Genomic DNA, 17,322 nt, shown 5'->3' with positions numbered 1-17,322 from the left:
GGAGGCATTTTCAATTCTTTAACATTTGACTTTTTAGCTAATTTTCATAACAAAACCTTAGTTTGTAGAGGTTTTGGACCACCATAATTCGATTAAGATATTCGTGGTTAATATCTGGACAAAAAATTATTAAAATCCCTTGGGAATTTCAGGAGATACGGGCATTAAATTGATTAAATAACAGCAAGCGCGGACTATAAATAGGTCGCTGGCAACCGACATATGCTGCGTTCTCGATTTGGTTGCTGGATATCGATCGGACGCTAGCTTCACACACATAGGTTTGGCAACGAGGGACAATATTATGTAACATAACCCCACTTTTCAGTTTACCAAACTTTGTTTAAAATGCAGTTTGTTTAATTTTTAAAAGCTTTTTTCCCATTTTTTTAGGGTTTACCGTTAACATGATCTAATGTGGCGGTAAAAAACGATCGAATTTCACATTTAATCCAGGAATTTCGGCCACTTTGTTTGACAAATACTGTTATTTCGAAGAAATAGTCTCAGCATGAGAGCCCAAACATTTAAAAACCTGGATGTTTTCTTGATACTTGTAGGGGTGAAGCTTTTGTCTGTTGTTGTAGTGCAAACATACTTCGTGCCCGATGAGTATTATCAATCTTTGGAAGTGGCACACAAGTTTGCTTTCGGATATGGACATCTCACTTGGGAATGGCACCAAGGTATCCGAAGCTATGCCTACCCATTAATCTTTAGCGCTTTTTATAAAATTATGAAGGTTCTTCGATTGGATACACCAGTAGCAGTGGTAAGTCAATTTATAATTAAGCCAGGAAAATGTGTGAAATGAAATAAGTAATTTATTTTAGATATTTGTACCGAGAGTAGCTCAAGCTTTACTAAGTGCTTACGCTGATCTATGCTTCTATAAATGGTCGGGAACTAAAAAGTGGGCTGTGTTCATAATATCTACGTCCTGGTTTTGGTTCTACACCAGCTCCAGGACCCTTATTAACACTTTCGAGACTTGCCTCACTGTTATAGCCCTTTCAAAATTTCCTTGGATTGGTTCAAAAGAAGGTAATAAAAATCACACTGGAAAGTCAGTCAAAATGTCGGGTTATTCATCATTTTATAGAACCTTCCAGTAGTTTCATATGGCTAGTGTCAACATTGTTCTTTATAAGGCCTACTAGTGCAATAATGTGGTTCCCATTGTGTTTATATCATATTGCTATATCTGAAAAAAGTGGAGTGAGGCTACTGATCTCAAGATATATTCCTATTAGGTAGAGTATATGAAATTATTATTCAAGTGATCAAGCTAATATATTTAACAGTTTACCCATAAAGTTTATTCTAAAGTTTCTTGATTTCCTAATAATGAAACCTAGTGTAGCCAATAAGCAGTGATATTTATTTACTTCTTTCAAAAATTACTTTGTCTTGACCTTTGTCTTAAATTAGTGTGTATTGTACAAGAAAATTGATGATTTATAGTGAACTGTTTACTATTGTAGCCTAATTGTTCTGGTATTATCAACACTGCTGGACAGTCTTGCCCATGGTTCTTTTATAGTAACAACATTTAATTTTATGAAGGCAAATATATGGCAAAACGTAGGGACACACTATGGGACAATGCCGTGGCATTGGTACCTTTCAATAGGGCTCCCCGCAGTCCTAGGAGTATTAATTTTGCCATTTTTAATGGCAGTTTTGGTAATTTTAAAGCAGAGAAGCAACCATCCTAATGAGCTAGCCATGCTTGGAACAATTGTGTTTTCCATTCTTATTCTTAGGTTTGTATTATATTCAATGAACTAACTTAATTTCAATTAGGTAAATTTTAGTTTTTTGGCACACAAAGAGTTCCGGTTCGTTTTACCACTGTTGCCGATCATCGCGTTTATTGCCTCCAGGTTTCTATCTGCTTGGAGTAGAAAGGCCAGCATGTAAATCCTAAACATTTCAAAAAGGTTCTGAATTAAAATATGTTTTACAGGTGGAGAATTTGGATGGTTTCAATTATAATTTTTGTTAGCAATGCCTTCCCTGCTTACTATATGGGAGTTAACCATCAGAGGGGCACCATTGATGTCATGCAAGGACTTAGGGAAATAGCAGTGAAGGATCCTGAAAATGTTAGTTTTCTGTTTTTAATGCCTTGCCACTCTACGCCCCTTTACAGGTAAAGAATAGCCCTAGGACGTATTTAGAATAAATATATGTCATAGCTTTTATTCTTTACAGCCATCTCCACATGAACGTTTCCACCAGGTTTTTAACGTGCAATCCGAACTTAAATAAAATCTCAAACTACAAAGATGAAGCCGATCATTTTTATATGAATCCTAATAATTGGTTAAGGCAACATTATCCTCCTAATAAGCCGTTGCCTTCTCATATAATTTGCTTTGATAATTTGGTGCCAGTGATTGGGAATGATATATTAACCAGGTAAGCAAAGTTTGGAAATTTCAAAGTTTGGATTGTGATTGTTTAATAGGTTTTGATTCAAAAGTGTATTTTAATAGAGAGATATAGGGACAGGATGTTTCGTTGATTATGTTACAAACTTCTAGGGTAGATAGAAAATGTAAAAAAAAAAAGAAAAGTTCATATGAACATGGTAATATATGTCTTCAACAATTCATGTCTCAAAATTGGTTGCGGTAGCTAAAGTAGTTCTGAAACTATAAAACGAAAACTATAGTTCTTAAAGGTTATCTTCAAAGAGATCTAGCTCTCTGAGGAAGCATTCCTGGGCCCATGTTCATATGAACTTTTCTTTTTTCTTTATGTTTTCTATCTACCCTAAAAGTTGGTAACATGATCAACGATACACTGATATGTATAGTACTGATTGACCATTCAAGTGTAAAAGAAGTATGATTTTTATGATGAGTATTTTCCTGGCTATTTTCCTGAAAACTGTCAAACATCACACTCTTTCATAAAAATGGAGAGAGAAACAAGGTCAGAAACTATAGGCCCATAAATATTCACTCAGCAATTCCAAAGGTTTTTGTGCAGTGTTGGTTTTGTCAGTCTATTTTTGAGAAAAAATATTGCCTTAGGAACATGGTTTTACGCTTTACTTGAATAAACATATTCTAGATAACAGGATACCCGTTAAGTTCATCAGTCTAGTAACTTTCTAGTTTGATGATGGCAAAAACTTGCCAAATGCATCACTCCTGATATTGGAATTGACGTTTTATTTGTGGCGAAAAAGGCTTCCCCTATTCAACTTTTCTATATCCCAGTTATATTTTATGGAAATCAGGAATAAATATTACGAATGAATTGACAGTTTCTTATCTGGGATTAAAATTCACTAAGTGACGAAGTGTGATTTGCATACAACCCAATACAATCTCTTGCATGTTTACTTACTGTAGAGCATCTTATTTAGGTTATTGCATACTCAATAGAAGCTCTTCCACTGTTAACAATTATGGTTGATTGAATAAATTCAGATAAGCAGTTAAAAAAATTGTACTTTTCTAGATTTAAATTTATTATTATTGTAACTTGGATCTAAGCTCGACTCTGTAAAATGTATTTTACGTTAATTAGTTAATAAATAAATAAATGAATTGCCTGATAAGATGACCAAATTACAGTGGCATATTCAATGATAGAGATCTTAATTAACAAAAATCCAGTGACTCAAGGGCGTCGCCAGCCGGTAAGCTAGGGAGGGGCAGCATGAAAGAACTAAAGACAAAAAACAAAAATTTTAATTAAAAAAAAATAAAAACCGAACACAATATTTACATGAAAATTAATTGAAACATAATCTTCTAGGGTTCTTTGCGAATTCGTTAGTCACTTTGTTAACAAAATCGTCCAAGTTTTTAAAAATGTGTTGCCTGTGTACACTCATCATAGCGAGGCCATTGAGTCGAGTTTCAGCCATGGTGCTCCTCAACCAGATTTTGATTCTCCTAAGGCTACTAAATGACCTTTCAACTGTACAAGTCGTACAAGGTAATGCAACAAGGATCTGTAAAGCCTTCTTAATTTCAGGAAAGAAATCATCAGTTTCCTTGAGAATGTCCACAACACTCATTTTGACCGATTCTGGTTTTTCCTCCCATATTTTTTTCCAAAGCTCTATCTCATTTTGGATATTTGTAACACCGTAAACATTTTTAAATTCCTCGCAAGCCTCTTCAAGTTCTTCCAAAGAAATGTTTTTCATTTGCGCAGGATGTAGTTTTGACAAAGTAAATGATGGTCTATTTTCTCCAGAAAACCTTATTTCTAGGGAATTTATAATTGAGTCCAAATAAGGAATTGTTATGGACCTGCGCCAAAATTCTGAGGGTCTTTTTGATGGGTGGTTGCTACGGTGTTGTTGTCTTTCAGCAGTACGCGGTATTGATTGCATATCCAATCCAATTTTTTCCGCAATAACAGAAGCATCTTTGAAAATTTCTTCTGTTATTTTTTCGGGATTCTCACGGTGGTTTTTGATCAGTTTTAAAATACGACCAATATGCTGTGATGCCTGAACTGCATCCAAGGAGACTGATTGGAGCACGTTTACTGTCGGTTCTAAAAGAGCGGAATATTTGGCTATCAATCCAAGGCCAAAAATAAACGAAACTTTGAAAGCTGCAGCATGGAGCTGATATGCATGTTTCCTTGTCGCAATATTGCCATCTCGAGGCAGGGTTTCTAGTGCCTCCATTATATCACAAAAATTCTCTTTAAAAACTCTGATGCTCTTGTATTTCTCGCTCCACCTTGTTTCGCACAGCTTGGGAATATTGGGTATTATTTTCTTCTTAGAACCGATTCACGAAAAAATGTAGTTATATCTTTGATGGCCCCAACTGTATTTCGGATCTCCGGCAGAGCATTCAGATCATTGATAACCAGGTTGAGTTTATGTGACGAGCAATGAAAAAATAGTGCTTTCTTGTATTTTTTACGCAAAATAGCCGGAACGCAACCTTCTTTTCCAGACATCGTGGAACAACCATCGAATCCCAAACCAACGCATTTATCTGCATCGAGATCCTCTTTCGTCAGGAATTCGTTTATTGCCGTGGCAATCGATTCAAGGCTGTAAGCTTAGCAAATCCGAGGAATACTTCTTCAATGTTGCTGGTTTCCTCATCAAAATATCTTATGCCAACTGAGAGCTGTTCAATTAGCCGGATGACTGGTTTAGCGTTAACCTCTAGGCCTCTCTAATATCTGCCCCTCTCTGGCGACGCCCTTGCAGTGACTTTAATGAGGCCCTATTGGCTACCATATTTATTTATTTGTTCAAATCCTTGACTGTAGAGACTAATTGTAAGAAAACACCTTCTACTGATGTCAATTTCTGATGATTTGAGTAAACCTAAACACTTGGAAATATTAAGAATAAGAGCATTCATCTGCAACCAACTACTTCACAGTTAATAAAGCCTCACTAAAACGTTAAGAATTTAGGTTTTAAAGGTTTTTGAAGGTAATAATTATACCTGCAAAGATTAAATGTTGATTAGGTCAAAGTACAAATACTGATAAGAAAAAATTATCATGTTTGGCTTAATTGTAAAGACTTTGCAGTTAAGTATGAAGCAGTGTGAAAATTGATAGGGGTCAATTTATAAAATATGTAAGCATTTTGCTAGGTAAAAACCTAAATTGGAAAATACATGTAGACATGACTGTATAATAGCATAATAATATGAAACTGTGCAATTAAAACAACAATTGCTAATTTCTTCGTTGCTCAAAAGTAGTAATAATCAATATTATAGAAAAAAAAATTCACAATTATAGCAAGCATATTTTTCCTAGACACTTTCCAACCCAAAGGCATATTAGTTAAACGGATCCTACTGTTTATAATGTTTTGTCTGACTTAATTACAAATAAGTCATTTAAAAAGGATCTATACAAGATAACCCAGTCGTTACTAGAAAATAACTTTTTCTTGAATTTTTAAATGAATTTACCGAATAATGACAATAATTGTCTATGCTGTTTGTCCTGTGTATATATGCATGTTTTTCTCTCTTACATTTTTCATAGTTAGGAACAAAAACTTAATATCAATATAAAAGATAAGACATAACCCTATAAAATAAGGTTAATCAAAATAGGTAAATACCAGTGCATACACATTTTTAAAATTATGCGTGCTCGTTAAATCTTGATATACAAGTATGACTAGAATATGACAGGGTTATAAACTGTATGAGTTGTAATTTGTCTTATTATTTACTAACAAATTGAAATATAAATTCCTTAAGTCTTAAGATATAAAATGCACAATTTTTACTCTCATTAAAGTAACTTCTAAGATCAAAATCAGTGGTCAACTCGGTTAAATGCCTTAGAGAAGTCCATGTAGATAAAATCCACTTGAGCCTTTTTTTAAACATCTTGATATTATTTTTTTATTATGGTTTGTATCAAAGCAATATGAGAAAAAGATCATTTCCTATCTTATACTATATAAGGATAATACTGTATGTATTGGTTTAATAGGTATGCACTCTGTTCCAAGTCCTCTTGAAGTATTGTGATGCGCTAGTTAGCAGCTAGTTTATTAATAAATTGGTACTGAATATAGTACATCTTCAATAAAGTCAACAGTTTTTTGTTATAATAATTATTTTTTTCAGGTATGAAAGAGTAAAGCAGTACTTCCACTGTGACATATCTGTCAGTCCAAGGATCGGCAATTACGTTTTAATACACGAACGTAGCGATTTTGATATAGAGTGGACGACTTAAAAAGAATACATTAATTTGCTTTTTTTGGTTAATTTTTGACTGACACATGGTTTGTTCATTAAGTAATTTTTAGTATTTTATTTATTAATATTTAATTGTACGGTGTGGTGTGTTTAGTTTTATTATGGTACAAACTATTTGGTAGTATTACCAAAAATGCTCAATAAATGTTGTCCATTTTCATATATTATAATCTCAGTGTGTGCTGCCAGTAATTTTTTTTTAATAAAATGTTTTAATATTAATATTCATAAGTGTGAATTACCATAATATTTTAATAAAGGTGTTTTTCCATATTATGCTCCAATTTATTTTCTTCTTAACCAACCTGAACCCAGGTGTCCACAGCGGTTATATTCACGTTTCACCGGTAAAGCCAGATGCTTAAAATATTGGTAAACACGTTTGGCATCTTCATTGGTTCGAAAAAGAATAACACAATGGACTGGGTTATAAACATCCATGAACTTAGACTATTGAAGTGGCCAGAAAGCCACGAAAAAACCTCGGTCTATAAACAAAAACTTAAGCATGCATCTCCTCGTTTGATATTTCTACGTGGTTTAATATACCGGTTTGTTTTTCAAAGAAGCATAACTATATTGTTAACCTTCACCTCTAATTGACGATAAAGAAGTTATTTAAGTGTTGTTTTATACCGGACGAGTTTAGGAATTCCACTTTGTTGGTTGTGATATCGACCGCTGCAGTCAGGTTTGTTCTTTGTTGAACGTTTGTGGTTTTTAGAATTGCTCCGATTGCCCCAGGAAGGTAAGTTAGCTAAGACTAATATGGGATTTATCTTAGTGGGTTACATCAGTAGTATCACCAATGCTAGAGCATACATTTTTAAGAATATTAAAAACGAAAAAAACGTTCAGAATGAGACCTTTAGAGCTAAAATATTAAATTCAATAAATTATAATTCTTTGATTCCCTAAAAGCATATTTCCAAAAAATGTTTTGAATACTTCTTTTTTTTTTAAGAGAAAAATCAAAAATAATTTTGGACATGTCTTGTTTTGAATGAACTAAATGTTTATGTCCCATTTTGTTTGAACTTTAAATTATTAATTTAGGTTTTTACGTGCTTACAAAGTATAAATAAATTTTAGGCACTGTTTTTATTCATAAACTTTTATTTAAATGAAAAATACAACATATTTTTTCAAATATGTATGTCATTGTCAGGTTCTAAGCAGTCGCACTCTTCTGCTTCATTTTCACCTTCTTCAGCTGCTGCGTCCTCGGTTGCACATTCTTCAAGAATTAAAAAAAAATAATTTAACTCAGGTATAGTTTGCCACTTCAGTTCTTCATTATTAAATTGTTTTTCAAGAAGCGCCTTCACATAAAGTTTTTTTTCGTTTGAAACTGAATTTTCTAATTTTTTTCCTTTTAGTTTTGTGATTCTTCCCGTCTGTGTTTTTTTCAACAAGGTCCTGTAAGAATTCGACATGTCCTCGTATCTAAAAAATGAATATCCTTTGTATTTTATTGTAAATTGGTTGTTTCTTAATGGAAACTTCTTGATTGAAATCTTTTTAAAATCTTTTATCCCCGGCACTTTGTTGTATGTCCCCTGAAGTTCCTTGATATCATACAACTTCGAGTCAACTCCTATTTTTTTCACTTCACCCACCTCGGAATATACTGATATGTATTCATCGGGATTGGTGATGGTAAATTTTTTAAATTTTCTTTTAACGCGACGAAACACTCGGTCCGCTGGCAGGTAAGAATGGCCTCTCAGGGGGAAATGCATAATCAATTCCTTCACTTCATTAGGAGACTCATTCTGAAGCCAATAGGCCAAAATATGAACAACATGGGCATTTTTGTTTTGGCCCCCGCAACCATCACAAAACAGCCTCACGACTTCCACGTCTTCCAGGTTCATAGACCTTAGATGATTAAGTAAGGCTGAACCAATTTCCACTGACCTGCGTGCTGCTTGATTCTCTGTCCAGGTATAGAATTTAGGGTGATTTGATTTTACATCAACGCAACAAAAGGCGTAAAAACTTATTTGCCTTAAGTAGAACGCATCCTGGATTGGGGTCTTTGGAAGGGGAGGCACCTGTTGCAAATCAAAACAAAATGTTACACTCTTTTCGGGAGTTTCATTTAGCAGTTTGTAGAATTCATTAGCTCTCATTTTATGGATTCTAAGATCTGTCATTAACTTTGCTTTGTTTTCAGGTTTTTGTTTTATGGCATTTTTCAAATTTAGGCAAGTCCCACAGACATCGGATGCCGGCGACGAAAATCCAATGTTAAATTCAAAATAGAAAATTCTTTTAAACATTGATTTTGTCACACGGAAATTGGTATGTTTATCGTTGAACATTTTCCATAGCTTGTTCAAGTTTGGTTCACAAGACAGGTAAACACGACAGGACTTACTGCGGTTGTAATGGCTTTCAGTGGCTGGCAAATTATTTAAAAAATCACGAATTTTTTGCTTCTTGTCCAAATTTTTGTTGCCATAACGGTCACCACCCCGATTCTCTTTAGGAACGTTTCCGTCTTGTACGGTTTTTATTAAAGTCTGTATTCGGTTCTTTGAAACACTAAAGGCTAAAGCAGAAAACTGCCTACAAACGGGCACCATCAAAAATTGCTCTCCTTGTCGAATTCGAAACGAATAAGAAGCAATCATACTTTTGGCCTTTCTTTTTTCTTCGTTTACACCATCCCTAGGTCTCTTCCTTTTCGGCGGGCAAACAGACAGAAGATGACATCATTTCTGATCTTGTAATATTTTATTTGGTGTCTGAAAAAACTTTTGTCTTGCTCTCAAAATATCAGATTTTTTCACTAAGGCACATTTCAAGGAATTGGTGTTATGTTCATACGGTCTTACAAAATTTCTTAAGGTAGGATTTGGATCAGAATACCTAGAATAAAAGAAAAAGATAGGTACAATAAGTCTTATCAGGTTGCGGTAGCACAGTCTACGTTATAATGCACGTACGAGTAAGAAACAAAATATTACCTCTGTCGTTTTAAAATATCCACTTTTGGAACTTTAGACTTCCTTTTTTTACTGCCAACATTAATATTTTCCACTCTGACCTCCATATTAACTACCGAAACTTTTCAAAACGCCCACAACAAACTTAAAATTTTTTTAAACGCCGATAAACAAACGCCACACGGCTAAAAACTACAGCGAAACAATTAAACAACTAAAGCAAACAACGATTAAAAGTTGGTGTAATTGGATCGTCATAACAGAAATAGTAGAAAGCGGGCAGAAAATGGACATGTCTGATTTTGGATAAAATCGGTGTTTGTCCATAAGAAATAATAGTGGACTTGTCGGATTTTGAATAAAACAGATTTAACTTTCATGTAAGGCGGACATGTCTAGTTTTGATCGAACACAACACCTTCATATGGGAATTGAACGGGGACATGTATTTTTTTGAAACGATTTGAAGGGGTTAGTCGATAGGAATGATAGAAAAGATAGAAAAATCAGTATAAAACGCATTTTTAACTTTTGTGGACATGTCCCTTTTTGAAATAACACTCCTCATTTGGTGGTCCTAAGACCTTGCTGCTTGCCAAAATTGGCCCTAATTCTTGTGTAAGAAATTTCATGTCTTGCCCTAAATTAGTTTAAGGAAGATTCTTATGAATTCAAACAGATCTTAAGAATAGTGAACATTTGCTAAGGAAAATACCACAAAATATCAATTTCTCATAGCTTGAAGAGAGACCTGGAATTTTCTTGATATTGGTAGAACATTAGTGGTCAAATCAAATTTAGAAAATAGAAAATACAATAAGCAGGGAAAATATTCCTTATTCGTGCAAAGAATATTTATAAAATTATTGGTTAAATCTTGCGAAAAAATTGATGATCATTCTATTCAATCTAAGAATATTTTGACAAAAAGATTGAAATTTTATAAAAAAATATTTATACAAAATATCTTGTTCTATGGATGGATGTGCATATGTAAATATGCCAGGATTTCTATGAAAAATGATGGTCAGATAGTCCCCTTTAGGCCATTTTTAAAATACCTATCCCTAGTAACATCAAAATATTAGATAAGTATTAAAAATCAACATTTTTGATAAATATCTTTTTAAAATTAACTAAATTTTTAAATTCAATATATAATAAATATTAAAGAGATATTTAAAGAACATATTACTTTTAAATATTCTAGAGTTGTTTTGAATTTAATAAGGAAATTACAAGGAAAATTAAAAAATAAATATAATTTCAAAACAGAAATTATATTTGCAACTAGATTACCTCAAATTTAAAAATACATATTTTGTTCAAAAACACCGTGCAAATACAATGTTCGTAATATAACAAGTTGCGAGTAAAAAAGGATAGGACAATTCTTAAAAAAAATTTATTTAACCTAATGCTATAAAATAAAGTAGTTATGAGTTATTTATAGATTAATATTAATTAATTGTTTATGTCCAACTATTCGTAAATAAAGATGCATGTATATAATCTTTAATACATATTTAAAGAGTAATATTTATTTTGAATATTCATAGAATATTTGCCTAGACTCTCAAATATTAAGAAAATATATAAATAAATAATAGTACTAGGGATGGACCATATTGTCCATTGATGGTCCATGACCATTGATGGAATATTCTTAATTCTGTTAAACATTCTTTTAGAATTTATTATTGATGTATTGTATTCAAAATATTCCTTAAGAATTTCTTTTTATTTTAAAATATTCTGAGTAAAATTCTTTTTTGACGTCTTCTGACCTTCAATATTTGATGGCTAGAATATTTACTCTTATCTGCTTTTTTCGAATATTCCTTAAAAATGTAATTTTCTTAAGAATATTCGGAGTGATAATATTTTCGCATTAGTTTTGAAATATTGAATATTTCAAAAATTCCTAATGGCCAGAATATTATTTAGAGAACATTAATCCTCATATAAGTTTTTCTTGCAGGTTGTCATAATAAAATTATCATGCCTCAATGCCTTGAACATCTTCAGTTTTTCCAAGAATATTCTGAGTCAAAATAATAAGTTTTAAAAATCTGATATATTTATGGAATACTTCAAAATTTCAGAATATTCCATTAATATAATAACCCTGCTCTCGGATTTTTTTTATCACCTATCCATAATGGCATATTCTTAATTCGGTGAGAAGTTCTTTAAGAATTTATGATTGATTGAATCTGTTCAAAATATTCCTTGAACAACTTAATTTTTTCAAGTACCTAGGTAGAATAGTTCTTGGACGTATGAATTGTTTTAAGCATATTCATTTCATCTTTTAAAAAAAATTCGTATGTCTAGGTATGCCTGGAATAAAACATTTAATTTAAAAACAAGTGTTAAAACAAATTAATTAACAAATTAAAACAAATGACACACCCTGTATTAAAATTAAAAAAAAAAGATTGATTCGGATATACATTATGAACCAGCTGTAGACAGTGGTCAGTAGATTAATAAAATAACCGTAAAACATACAGTAAAAATTAATAAAACCACCCTAGTAGATTACTGGTGTTGTACAAGTTCACTTGTTCACAAGTTGATCCATTGTGTAGGAAAAAAAATTATAAAATTAAAAAACAGCAAGTGATTTATGTAAAGTATATTTTTCTGTATACAGGATTGCGCAAAAAGTATTATAAGGTTTGATTTAATATGAGTATCCGAGTTATTGATAGGAGTCATGTAATACGAGATGAGCAGATATGCCAAGAATATATTTTTTTATATAAAAGAGAATCGTTTTTCATTTCTTTATAATGGGACACCATATACATATAGATTAAAACACAGTCAGGTGTCCCTGGAATATGCTATTTAATTTTAAAAAGAAATGTTTTTCTCCTTTAATAGAAAGTTCTGTATTAATATTTAAGACTAATTATGCTGATGCTTCTTTTTAACATGAATTAGATATACAGAGTGGCCAGTAAAAACTAATAAAAATACTCTTGTAAATACTGGTGTTGTATAGGGTTAATTGGTTACCCCGGTTCACTTAGAGTTGGTCCACTGTGTAGGAAAAAATGGTAAAATCGAAAAATTACAAGTAATTAGTGCCAAGTACATTTACTGTATACAGGAGTGAGCAAAACGTATTAAAAAGTGTGATTATTTTTATACGAGTCGTTATATATTACAACATGGGCTGGTATGCCTGGAATATAATATATTTATTTAACAAATAGTACGCTAGATAGTAGATTAGTAAAATAGCTCCGGGCTATCAAAAATTAACCGTAACAAAAACCCTGAGGTCAATACAACGATTTCCTCGAAACACAAAAAAAAAAACAAACGGTATTTTATAATAAATATACAGAAAACGCTACATATAAAAAAATCTCTTGGGCATGTGGACACACCGTCGCGGTCAGTGACACTGGCCATGAATATTCTAATTTAAACCCGCTTATTGCACGGGTTTCCCCAACCAGTTTTCGATTTTTATTTTTTATTATTATTATATTCCCTCATCCTGCGGCACCGAATTAACAATAAACATTCTTCGGATAGTCGTGCGTTTTTGTTGGCTCGGTCTGTATTGTGTGCGATATTAAACATTGAATTACGTTTAATTTACGTCAAAACTGGTACGTCTAATTAAATTAAAATCGTAATCAATTTGTTTAGAACAGATTAATATAATATCTGCGATTCACGTATAGTAGCAGATGATCCAAGAAAGTGGCAAATTGAATATTTTTTTTTAGATTTCCAAAATGAGGTTGGCAGCCCTAATTTCCGTTATGGTCGTGACCACACTGGCTTACTCCACTGATTTTTCAACCACTGAGACCGTAATAACTGAGGAAGGAGCTCTTGAGAACTTCGTGAAGGGCAATTTGCAGTTTACGGCCAAGCTGTATAATGTAAGTAGTGAGTTATTGGGTTTTTTTTTAAATTGTATTCTTACGAATAGCTTCAGAGTCACATACTCTATTATAAGACCATAACTTTACATGTATTAGAATATGATTTATTTAATACGCTTTATATAAATTATTAAATGGCGGAGTTAATATTTGAAAACGGCAATAACATTTCTTCTTATGGTCCTTTATATACCGTAAACCGGGGTTACTTTGTCACCTTTTGAACACACTTTTACTTGTAACTCCGGTATCCTTCGGAATTTGGGTGGCCAAGAATTATCAGTATACCGACGAAATCATCCTCTACAACTACAACTATGCTAATTTTTTTTATAAAAAGCGATTCAGCTAAAAAAAATATATTGATGGTGACAAAGTAACCCCGTGGTTAGGCTACTTTGTCACAAAGTTTTACTCACGTTTAAAACACCTTAAACGACGTTATACTGACAAAGAAACTCCAGATATGGGGCTAAAATATATTGGCGTGTGTCATATAGGTAGGTACCTAATTTTTTTTTAACATCCAAATGGTGAAAAATACGAAAAATAAACAACTTGCTTATACAAAAGTTGAAAAATATTTATTTCTAGTAAACAAACCAGAAAACAAAACAAGAAAATAGCAAACAAACCTATACATACATTTTGGTATCGGTAGGTAATAGGCAATTAATGCCTAAATAAACAGGAACTTTGATACACAACCTTAATGCTGTAGTAAACGAGGTTAATCAATACGGCGCTAAACGTTAAGGCACTAGACTTTAGTTAGGCACATATTCGTCTGTATGATAGGGATCTTCATCCGAACTATCTTCACATCTATCACAAATGAAATAGGGATCCCTACTATCATTATTACAGATGCCACAAATCCATTTTTGGCATTTGCAGCATTTTATCTATTCAACTCGATATTTGTAGTTTTCCCACAAACACTTACAGATGCCACATTTGTTTGAATCATCTATTTTTCGTGTCGATTTTCTTAATGGGAGATTTTTTTCTTTACCAACACCCAACTTTGATTCATTTGTTGCGCTCTTCGAATTTCCTTTAGAGGTGGATGGTTCTGCATCATCATCGACAATATTCATGGCGCTCTCGCCTACTTCTGAGGAGGTGATGGACGAAACATTTTGCCCTGGTTCTATTTTTTTTCCTCGTTTTCTTTTCTTCTCGGGATTTTGAACTCCCCTATGTTCTTTTAACAACTCAACTAAACTTTCGTCTAATGTTCTCCCAATTTCTTTTTCCTGAACAGCAGTATCGGGAAGTTTACGTAGAACCTCTTGCGCATTACATGGATATAAGGTGCGAAATCCTGATATTAAATTTAGCGACACTGTGTCACTAATGGCCACCCAAAGTCTGTTCAGTAAAATGGGAAATTGTTCTTTTGGAATTGACCCAGGATATCGACTTTCTCTTCGCCAGCTTTCGAGAATATCACGCCATCTCTTCTTCATTGGTCCGAATACCGCCACATCTAATGGTTGCATTAGATGTGTGGCATTGGGAGGAAACGGGCTCATATATATATATATCATGTTCTTGTGCTGCCTGTATGACACTTGGAGCAAAATGGCTGGCCAAGTTGTCTCCTACAAGGATCACTCTTTTTCTAGGTTCTCTTATTCTTAGAACATGTGGAAGTAAAATTTCCTTAAACCATAGCTCGAATAAGTTGGCGTCAAACCAGCCACTTGGACTATTTTTGTAAACTGTTCCTGGTGGGCCGCCTTTACACCAGTTTTCATAAATATTATTGGCTTTATATACCACCATGGGCGGCAACGAGAATTCACTGGCGCTACCGCAGACCATTATGCTAATGGCTGTCCTGGAATGATTTTGGACACGGTCGACCCTTTTCGAGTTTCGTGGAACAATGACTTTTCTAGCACCGGGGTCATCAGTGACGTTTGTTTCGTCATAGTTATATATATGATCCCCAGTAGAGTCTAATAATGCAGGTGTAATATTTGCAAAAAACTTCAAAACATCCTCTTGGTCCACTGAGGATCGTGATCTTTTGATATTCGAGGCTATTCGAACAGATAAATTGTTTCGTTTGGTGAAAGCACTAACCATATCATCCCCAGGGGTGTTGTCTTTTATTACAGGTATAACAATAGCCTTTTTGTCAAGGTATTTTTTAATAACAGCCTTTATATCTGCCTTTGTTAGTGGAAATCCCCATTCTGCCACGACTCCCAAGGATCTTGATATTAACCCTTCTTCTTCCTTACTGAGGACTGTCGGATGTCCGGTGACTTCCAAGGCATTTATAGAAGAGAGTCATGCGTGGGATCCTATAGGTTTGGGCCGGTAGTTTTTTACTCATACCACTTCGAACGCCCTCCACTGCTTTTTCTAAATTTTCTTCGCTATAGTTGGCATATGGCCGGCTGCCAGGGTTTTTTTCGTAGGTCCTCATGGTTTAATTAGTTACTTGGATTTGTAACAAAAGAACTATCATTATGTTTTAAATTGCAGCCGCACATTTTTCCCTTCATAAAAAAAACAATGGCGCGCTACTGGACGTGACAACCCCGGTTTACGGTATATCCTTATATATTTTTTAATTAATATCATAGTGCTAAATACGTCAGAAGAATTTAATCTAAAAGGGACTTTTTTAACTATAAAATGGTAAATTTCTTCGTTAAAAATGCCGAATAAATTGTTGATTGATTTTTTAATAGAGGAATCCGTGTTCCAATTTTTTCAACCCTCTATCATTCTTATTTTCAGAGATATGAGCATTTTGTGCCTAGTTCCAAATCCAACGTTCCATAAATCAATTTGTTTCTATGCAATTTTTTTTTCTTTCAAAGATTTCGATATATTAAAAAAAATTTGTCAAAAAACAGGTGACCAGTAATTGTATTAGAGGAATTTGTGTTTCAATATTTAATTCTCTAACTTCTTTAGTTTCAGAGCTACGATTTCCCTATTTTCAAAATTTTTGGAGAAAAACGCTGAAACAGGCCTTTAATGATTTTTTTAAAGGAATCCCTATGCTAATTTTCAACCTTCTCACTTTTTTATTTTCAAAGATATGAGCATCAATTTCTTTTTTGAAAAATAATTTTTTTTCTTTTTAATTTTCAAGGATTTCTATGTTTTAAAAAAATCTGAGAAAAACACCGAAATAGATATGCGATGATTTTATTAGAGGAATTTGTGTTTCGGTTTTTAATTATCTAACTTCTTTAGTCTCAGGGCTATAGGCAAAGTCTATACTTAAGTATATTTTTACAAAAAGTAGTTGAAATATATAGACTGTGTTATAGGCATTTTATTCCTGAAAAATATAATTTCTTGTGTCTAAATTTTCAACTCTTCTATAGTTTCAGAGTTATGGACATTTTGTTTTTAGAAAATTAGATATTTTTGCATGCATCTTTTTTTAATTTTCAAGGATTTCACTATTTTAAAAATGTTTGAAAGAAAACGCTGAAATAGGTATCGAATAATTTTGTTAAAAGAATCCGTGTGCCAATTTTGAATTCTCTCACTTTCTTATTTTCAGGGATATGGACATTTTGTTCCTAGGAAATTCAATAGTTTTCCAAGCAATGTTTTTTCATCTTCTAGAATCTAGAAAAACACTAAAACACGTGTCGAATGATTTTATTAAAGGACTCTGTATACCAATTTTCATCTCTCTCACTTTTTTTATTTTCAGAGATATGAGAATTGTATTTC

General features: G+C 32.9%; 2 protein-coding genes across 10 annotated transcripts in view; both read left to right on the top strand.

Moving 5' to 3' along the window:
* Positions 1–309: 309 nt before the first annotated feature.
* On the top strand, positions 310–6,907 carry LOC126733824 (GPI mannosyltransferase 3). Its single transcript, XM_050437230.1, has 8 exons — positions 310–772; positions 834–1,044; positions 1,103–1,253; positions 1,485–1,766; positions 1,818–1,919; positions 1,970–2,155; positions 2,218–2,424; positions 6,603–6,907. Exons 1-8 carry the CDS (start codon positions 512–514, stop codon positions 6,712–6,714), a joined length of 1,512 nt encoding a protein of 503 aa, XP_050293187.1. The 5' UTR covers positions 310–511; the 3' UTR covers positions 6,715–6,907.
* Positions 6,908–7,322: 415 nt separating this feature from the next.
* The window catches only part of LOC126733826 (antichymotrypsin-2-like), a 60,350-nt gene continuing 50,350 nt past the window's right edge, over positions 7,323–17,322 (top strand). For 8 of the 9 annotated variants that reach the window (XM_050437232.1, XM_050437236.1, XM_050437237.1 and 5 more), the window contains exons 1-2: positions 7,323–7,485; positions 13,444–13,602. In XM_050437232.1, the coding sequence (XP_050293189.1) occupies positions 13,453–13,602 (150 nt within the window). In that variant the 5' untranslated portion in view covers positions 7,323–7,485; positions 13,444–13,452. Of the gene's footprint in view, positions 7,486–13,167; positions 13,324–13,443; positions 13,603–17,322 lie in introns of those variants that run through there. The other variant, XM_050437233.1, reaches the window with a different exon arrangement.

Source organism: Anthonomus grandis, chromosome 3, assembly GCF_022605725.1.
Source record: "Anthonomus grandis grandis chromosome 3, icAntGran1.3, whole genome shotgun sequence".
Taxonomy (NCBI): domain Eukaryota; kingdom Metazoa; phylum Arthropoda; class Insecta; order Coleoptera; family Curculionidae; genus Anthonomus; species Anthonomus grandis.
Note: the sequence above shows the minus strand (reverse complement) of the source record. Positions and strands in the feature narration are given on the sequence as shown.